Raw genomic sequence first — 7,841 nt, forward strand, 5'->3', positions numbered from 1 at the left:
ACGTTTTGGATATAAGGTCAGGCTCTCAAGTGTTCACCTCTTAGTGCAATTTTTGCATTTACTCTCTTCAAGTACAGCAGAACAGCCCACACAAAGAGTAAATATGTGAACACGTTAACATGGTCTCCATTTAGCATCTTACAGAGTATAAACGTTACTAAAAAGTTGCATCAGTGCAATAATAAATAAGTCAACAAACGTGTAATCCACGTTTGCAATGAAGTCCTTAAAAGACCAACAAATCAAAAAAAAAAAAAAAATCTGCCCACTTCTTGAAGTCATGACACGAATTTAGGCGTGCGGAGCTGTCCATCATGTCCATCATGGTTCTTTTTTTAAATTATTATTTTCTTTTGTTTTATACATGTTTTCACACCCTCCTCCTCATCATCATCATCCTTGTGTGTTACACATAAGCAGAGTCACTGGACTGAGTGCGGCCAAAATTTGGCACACTCATCCTCGGCAAGTCCTTATTTCTGATCTCATAAATGGACTTCCGCCGAGCCTGCACACCCCGCACGGCCGTTTTGATTTTCCTCCAGCCCAAGTGATTGAGTTCAGCCAGGTTCAGCACCACGCAGAACCCGCTGACCGCGAACATGAACACCAGGAACACTGTCTTCTCCGTGGGTCTGGAGACGTAGCACTCGACATCTTTTATGCAGGGGTAGCGATCACATTCGTACACGGACGGGACGTTGAATCCATACAAGAAATACTGACCCACCAAAAAGCCAATCTCCAGCGCGTTTCTGAAAACCACCTGGATGATGTAAAACCTGGAGATGCCCTCCTGCCGCCTCATTTTGGACTTTGTAGTTCTCATGGCCGAATTAGGGATCTCTTTGACTTCTAAACAGTCTGGCTCGGCTTCTTTGGTGGAGTTCTCAGTGTTTTGCAGTACTCCATTAACAATGGTGTTCTTTATCTTTTTGCTCTCGTCTCGCTTCAGTGAATCTTGATCCTTGTCTAGTGTCAGATAGACTGTCGAGTAGCGCCGCTCCTTCTGCTTGGCCGACTGATGCACCGAGTATGTGATAAAACAAAGACTCGGGGTGCACACCATGATGATCTGAAAAACCCAATATCTAATGTGTGAAATGGGAAATGCCTTGTCGTAGCATGCCTGGTTGCAGCCCGGTTGTAAGGTGTTACAAACAAACATGGTTTGCTCGTCATCATAGACAGTCTCTCCAACTATTGCTACGATTAGAATCCGGAAGATGACCACCACTGTTAGTAGGATCCTAAAAAGCAAGGACACAAACAAACATATGTGAAAATAAGTGTAAATATATGTGTTAACTGACACCAAGGGTGGTTGGGTTGTGCGCTGCCTCGGTGGCTGAAGCGCTCAGTCCAATTTCTGGTAGTGTAGTGTTTTTTTTTTTTTTTTAGGGAGCTGTCCAGTGCTGAAACAGGACGCTCTAGAGAACAAGGATGAGGATGCTATGTGCAGCTTATTATGTGCTGTCTGTGTTGTATGTGTTTGCAGATTTAATGGCTGACATGGCACGGAAGCAATCGGCGTTGCTTTGATTTCTACCTGTGTGAGCATCGTTAATGGAAAGAGGTGATAACGCCGACTCTCACCGCCCAATCTCGTTCCGCCACCCCAGAGTGCACAACCACCACTCAAACTCACCAACACACATCAAATGGATAAGTGGATGGATGGATAGACTACGTGGAATGACACATGATTTCTCTTTTTTGGTTTAGTTTAGGTTGTTTTGACTTTGCAGCACCATCCCAGGTTCTGTAAAGACAGCTGCCAACTGATTTTTTTTATACTCAGCCGTCTCGTTTTGGCGGAGGAGCAGGGCAAAAAGAAGGAAATCTGTGAAACAAGACAGAAAAATCCACAACACAGACACGGAGGACTGGGCACCATGCTACGGAAGATCCTTGAGGCACAAGACAGAAACGGGGGACTGGGGACCATGCTAAAGACGATCCTGGAGGCTGCTGCGATTCTTCTGTTGTTGTTGGTTTTTGTTGATCATCTTACCTTCCTATCATAGTAGAGTGCTGCTGGACAGCAGCCTCCAGGAGCCTCTCTAGTATAGTCCATTCCCCCATTTCTGATCATCCGGAGAAGACGAGGGCACAACAGTACTCTGTTCAAATCCCTCCAAAAAAAAGCGCGTTATTTCCCGTCCCTCTTCTCTCTTCCTCTGGTTGGTGTCAGTCCCCAAAGCTTCCGATTTGAGCTAAAAAATGCATCCGTCACGGGATGCTGCTGCCGTCCCCGCTTCTCTCTGTCTCTCTGCGCGCTATCTGCTGGGTTATGTGCTGAGCGCGCAACGCCAGTGAACGTCCTGCTGTGTGTGCCGAGCGCTCCCACGACGTTTCCACACTTTTCCTTGTCATGGGAGTCTGAAGGGCTGATTACTATAAGCCCTCCTATTTTCGATCTTCAGATCAGGTTGATGGGCTGCGCGCTGCGTCTGGATGGAGGGAGGTTGGATTTAATGTCTTGCCAGCGTTAATCCGCCTTTAAGTAGTCTGCCCCCTCCCATGCGTCACATACGCGCAGACAGGTCGGTGGAGCGCAGCCAGGAGTACCAGGGCTTCATGGTTTTCAATATTTCAGTTTTGTATACAGCGTGCGCCATTCAGTGGACACTCTTGTGGACAGTTGTGTCCAGTGTTGTAGCCTACACTAGCTTCACTTGATACATTTTGACATGGGTGGCTCCACGTGAGAATCAGCCTCTGTAACGCTGACTACACAGTGAACTCGCTGAGCTTCACAACCTCATGTGCACCACAGAACAATATGCATTCTCCGAGGGAGAGGGCTTTCGGATGCACCGTGTCCTGGGCCTCGGGGTCAAGGTGATTTCTCCGTGTTTTTAAGTTATCAGTGTTATTCAGACATATACAAAGCCGTGTATTTTATTCCGCATGTGAAAGATTTTTTTTTTTTTTTTTTTTTAATCAAACCAATTGTTCTGTGCCACTAGAACCAAAGCCATATGGACTATACGGCTTTATAAAAGGATTTAATCTCCCTTTCTTGGAGCGGATAGCCTGGCATGCCCAGAGGTATACCCCTCACCATGTCGCAGGCTGCTGGCCCGGCTGGTAGAGCTGTTGTTTCCACCTCGGGCAAAGATGATGCTCTGGATGCAGTGACAGAGTGAAAGTACCATCCGAGTTGCTAATCGCTTTACAAGGCAGCCTGCTTGCCTGCCTTCCCGTCTCTCTGTCTGCCTGTCTCTCTCTCTCTCTCTCTCTCTCTCTCTCTCTCTCTCTCTTTGTCTGTGTGGAGGTTTAAAAATAGAAACAAAATATGTGACCCCGCCCTACATATTGCTCTGTGGTTTGATCAACTTATAGTGTTGCACAGTGTGTGTACACTAATATTAGACTGGTGTGTGGAGTGACACTATTTGAAGTCACAGCTATTTATACAATTGTCCTTTTGAACTAGAATGTATGGTTTCATTATGAATCCACATCTAAACTAACATGGTCTATTTTTGCTCCTCCAAATACAAATACAGCCCACTAGAGTAAAATGATACATTATAATGAAAATCGTTACTTTATTATGAATAGTAATTTGCGTCCCCCTCAAATTAAGTATTTTTAGCCCAGTGTATTCAGTAGGTTTGCAGGTAGGCAGTGTGAGCTTTGTGTCTAACCTGGGAAACGGGGGATTACCGATCACGTGACAGTGCTGTTTTCAGTCAGTGAAACTTTGTGAGGTTAATTTCTCATGAGGTGGCTTATCCTCTCCGCTCACTGTAATCTTTTCTAATTCAAATCTTTAATAACCTTTACTTATCCATCACGTGACGAGAGGGCAGAGCCCCGCTGCTTTCGAAACACAGAGGGGGAGAGAGAGGGAGGGAGAGAGAGAGAGAGAGCTGATTCACAGATCCTGAACCAGCTCTCTGTTATTTCCCTAGAATGATTGAAAAAAAGGAAAAGACTTTGACTGGAAGTCCCGGTTCTTGTTTATTTATAAACCTATATATATCCACATATAAATTGCACTTGAGTGTAAACAAAATTTTTTACAGCAACATACGAATGTCCGCTTTAGAGCCACTGGTTTGGCGGAGGAGGAGGGGGGGGGGGGGGGGGGGGGGGTCAGTCTGGTGCTTAGAAGCACTTCCTGTGGACGATGGAGGGTCCAGCCTCGTCATACTCCTGCTTGCTGATCCACATCTGCTGGAAGGTGGACAGAGAGGCGAGGATGGAGCCGCCGATCCACACGGAGTACTTCCTCTCAGGGGGGGCAATGATCTACAGACAAACACACACAGGTTAACCGGGGACTCTGCTCCATGTAGAGATGTTAGTGTCGGTGCAACACTGAGTCTAAGTTACCTTGATCTTCATGGTGCTGGGGGCCAGAGCAGTGATCTCCTTCTGCATGCGGTCAGCGATACCAGGGTACATGGTGGTGCCGCCGGACATGACGTTGTTGGCGTACAGGTCCTTACGGATGTCAATGTCGCACTTCATGATGCTGTTGTAAGTGGTCTCGTGGATGCCCGCAGATTCCATGCCTTCGCAAACACAGCGGCCAAGTTAGTGTGAGTCACCCCCCTAACATCACACACACATATCTGATAACCGCCGTCAGCTGCCCCAACAGGTGCTGAAGTGGACAGCTCCGCCAGCAGCTGCGCGCTCTGCTGCGGCGCAAATATGTGAACAATAAGCCTCTGCTTTAGATCACTCATGTCTATTTATCGACCACGAAGTCGGAAATCTAATGTGGATGAAGTTTGACCCCTGGTTAGTGATCCTAATCTAGCAGCCAAACATTAATATGAGCAATAAACACTTCTATTTTCAGAAAACCATCCAGTCTAAAGTTTACTCTAACACTGCTCCACATCAGCAGAAGATGTAAATCAGATTTACAGGGAAGTGGCAGTGGGGGAAATATACAGACCATTTATGGAATTAAAAGTAATCTGCCCAATGTTGTTTAGATAAATTACAGTGGCAATAACAAAATTAATGCGATGAATTACTGATGGAGTGACATGTAAACAACATTGTTATATACAGCCGTCTTCTGGCAAATAGTATAATTTAACACACTGCATTGTATCTCAGTAGTTTATCACAGGTTTTGTGGCCTTATATGTAAACCCTTGTACAGTAAGTAGTGCCTAATACTTGTATGTCACACAAATGCTGTAAAATAACTAAATTTCACAACTAAATAGTATTTCCTAATTTGTGCACACGTCTTTAATTATGTCTTTTATTTTAAAAATACTATTTGAATTTTAATTGTTGAGTAGTTATTATGTAGAGATGTATTGTATGTTCATGGGACTGTGTCACTGCAACTAAATTAGTTCCTGCGTGCTCTCGCTTTTACGCACCGATGAATGAGGGCTGGAAGAGGGTCTCCGGGCAGCGGAAACGCTCATTGCCGATGGTGATGACCTGACCATCGGGCAACTCGTAGCTTTTCTCCAGAGAGGAGGAGGAGGCGGCGGTGGCCATCTCGTTCTCAAAGTCCAGGGCGACATAGCACAGCTTCTCCTTGATGTCACGCACGATCTCACGCTCAGCTGGAGGGATCAGATTTGTATAATGCGAAGGTAATCATATGTGACTCACATGTCAGAAAAGTGATCAGTGATTTTTTCCTCAACCGAGTTTAATCAGTTGGACAAGGGGGAGGTTGAAGTTTCCAAAACAAAAACATAAAACTAAGAAATTACTCACTTTATTGACTTTTGTGTATCACTATTTGGGGAAAAAACTGTGCAGTGAGTATACGCACCCGTTGTGACAAAAGAGTATCCACGTTCAGTCAGGATCTTCATGAGGTAATCTGTGAGGTCACGACCGGCCAAGTCCAGACGCATGATGGCGTGAGGAAGAGCATAACCCTCATAGATGGGGACGTTGTGGGTCACACCATCACCGGAGTCCAGGACGATACCTGAGGATCAAAATTAAAGGTTAAACCAGTCTACTAACTCGCTGAACAAAATCTCTTTCACACCTGGGGAATGCGTCATACCTGTGGTACGTCCAGAAGCGTACAGGGACAGAACAGCCTGGATGGCCACGTACATGGCGGGGACATTGAAAGTCTCAAACATGATCTGCGTCATCTTCTCTCTGTTGGCCTTTGGGTTCAAGGGAGCCTCTGTCAGCAGGGTGGGGTGCTCCTCTGGAGCCACGCGCAGCTCGTTGTAGAAGGTGTGGTGCCAGATCTTCTCCATGTCGTCCCAGTTGGTGATGATGCCGTGCTCGATGGGGTACTTCAGGGTCAGGATGCCCCTTTTGCTCTGAGCCTCGTCGCCGACGTATGAATCCTTCTGACCCATACCAACCATGACGCCCTGATAACAGCAAGGGTCGGGAATTATAGATGTGGTGGGGGGAGTATCATCACCGATCATTATCCCTGCCACTTTATAAAAACCAAACTGTGTTTTCAGAAATATATATTACAAAAAATATAGATGCGTAATTCTGGTGCGCAATTACGCACGGGTGATCTTCCCTCATCCAAAGCTATACATTATTTTTAAGTGAAGCTCGTCCTATTGATAAGTTTGATCGGCTCACGTGCAGTTTACATTACCTGGTGACGGGGGCGACCGACGATGGAGGGGAACACGGCGCGAGGTGCGTCATCGCCGGCGAACCCAGCCTTCACCAGGCCGGAGCCGTTGTCGCACACCAGGGCGGTAGTCTCTTCGTCGTCGCACATGATGTTGAGCTCTGCAACACACACGGAGGCGCACGCGAACACGCACGCCGAGGCAATATGAGGTCTAGTAATGAAATCCCCTGTCCCTTTGAACGGGGTGACTGAAGATATTGTCTTCAATCCCTTAGACAGACACAACAAACAGACGCACACAAGGTCGTTTTATGTGGACAAACAACACTGGGAATGGTGGTTAGTTATAGCTCATAGTGACTGATGCTTATATGACTCTATAGTGTAGTGTTGTGTTATGTTACAGGACTGGGTTAGTATTTCAGGCTTGTTTTTTGCTGGGTCACAGCCATTAGACATTAGTGCCCTGCAAAGTTAGTCCTTGATAAAAGCAGAAAAGAAAATCTGATGGACCACAGGCTGAGGAGGTGACATGGTCCAGTTCAGTTAGATGATGACATTTGGTTAATCAAAGATGGAAGTGACAATCATTCCTGTTAAAATCCTGTATCCATCGCCTTGTAATAAATCCACTGGTTGCCTTTAGTAAGTCCTCTCTTGCTCAGCCCCTGTTGATACTCACCAGATCAGCACCAGGCACTGGATCTTGAGTGTGTAAACCAGGGGTGCCGAAAAGTCAAGTTGAGCCAATTTATACTCTGACTAGTGCCAGTGAGATGGGGCTGAGCAGTGTGACCCCTTCTCCATATTTGGTAGCCCATTGCCCTATTGACAACAGCCACTCCATGAATGGCATGACAAGGAGAGGGGACTCCCGGGCAGACATCTGTGCCTGCAGCCCATGTATGGAGGGCACAGGAGAGGGCACAGAGACAATGACAGGCTTGCTTTTGATCTTTCCGGTACCAATAAATCACTACAATATTACTGGAAAAACCCCATTGTAACTGTGTTAGACCTACTGTGGTGAATAAAACAATTTTTAAAAATCTATTTTCACTACAGTGTTAGTGTTTTAACAAAGGCAAACTGATGTCTGATTGAAGGAAACGAGACTCAATCAGTTAAATTGGTGGATTTTTTAACAGAAAGAGAGACCCTTATCTCTTTATCTGTAATAATTTTACCCTGAAGGACATGCAAAACGTATTGTGCTGTTGTTATAAACCCAAGCCACATCAGCTGTAATTAAATGTCCATATGGGGTTTGATCATT

At 45.8% G+C, this 7,841-nt stretch overlaps 2 protein-coding genes across 2 annotated transcripts; both read right to left on the reverse strand.

Moving 5' to 3' along the window:
* Positions 1 to 406: 406 nt before the first annotated feature.
* LOC311005714 (gap junction delta-2 protein) lies at positions 407 to 2,085 on the reverse strand (the record flags this gene model as incomplete). The annotated part of the gene is made up of 2 exons (XM_083998245.1): positions 407 to 1,250; positions 2,015 to 2,085. The coding sequence occupies 2 exons, from the start codon at positions 2,083 to 2,085 to the stop codon at positions 407 to 409; spliced, it is 915 nt and encodes a 304-aa protein (XP_083854371.1).
* Positions 2,086 to 4,105: 2,020 nt separating this feature from the next.
* LOC311005581 (actin, alpha cardiac muscle 1) lies at positions 4,106 to 7,280 on the reverse strand. Its single transcript, XM_083998037.1, has 7 exons — positions 7,248 to 7,280; positions 6,584 to 6,723; positions 6,014 to 6,338; positions 5,771 to 5,932; positions 5,364 to 5,555; positions 4,348 to 4,529; positions 4,106 to 4,263 (listed from the first exon to the last, which is right to left on the reverse strand). Exons 2-7 carry the CDS (start codon positions 6,710 to 6,712, stop codon positions 4,120 to 4,122), a joined length of 1,134 nt encoding a protein of 377 aa, XP_083854163.1. The 5' UTR covers positions 6,713 to 6,723; positions 7,248 to 7,280; the 3' UTR covers positions 4,106 to 4,119.
* Between the last annotated feature and the right edge of the window lie 561 nt (positions 7,281 to 7,841).

This window comes from Trachurus trachurus (genome assembly GCF_905171665.1).
Source record: "Trachurus trachurus genome assembly, chromosome: 22".
NCBI classification, from domain to species: Eukaryota; Metazoa; Chordata; class Actinopteri; order Carangiformes; family Carangidae; genus Trachurus; species Trachurus trachurus.

What these genes read in the sequence shown, in the direction of transcription:
- LOC311005581 (XM_083998037.1), bottom strand. Translation starts at nt 6,712, where the DNA reads ATGTGCGACGACGAAGAGACTACCGCCCTGGTGTGCGACAACGGCTCC. An exon ending in TCGGTCGCCCCCGTCACCAG is followed by an intron (nt 6,339 to 6,583) that starts GTAATGTAAACT and finishes TGCTGTTATCAG; the next exon opens with GGCGTCATGGTTGGTATGGG. An exon ending in ATACTCTTTTGTCACAACGG is followed by an intron (nt 5,556 to 5,770) that starts GTGCGTATACTC and finishes TGATCCCTCCAG; the next exon opens with CTGAGCGTGAGATCGTGCGT.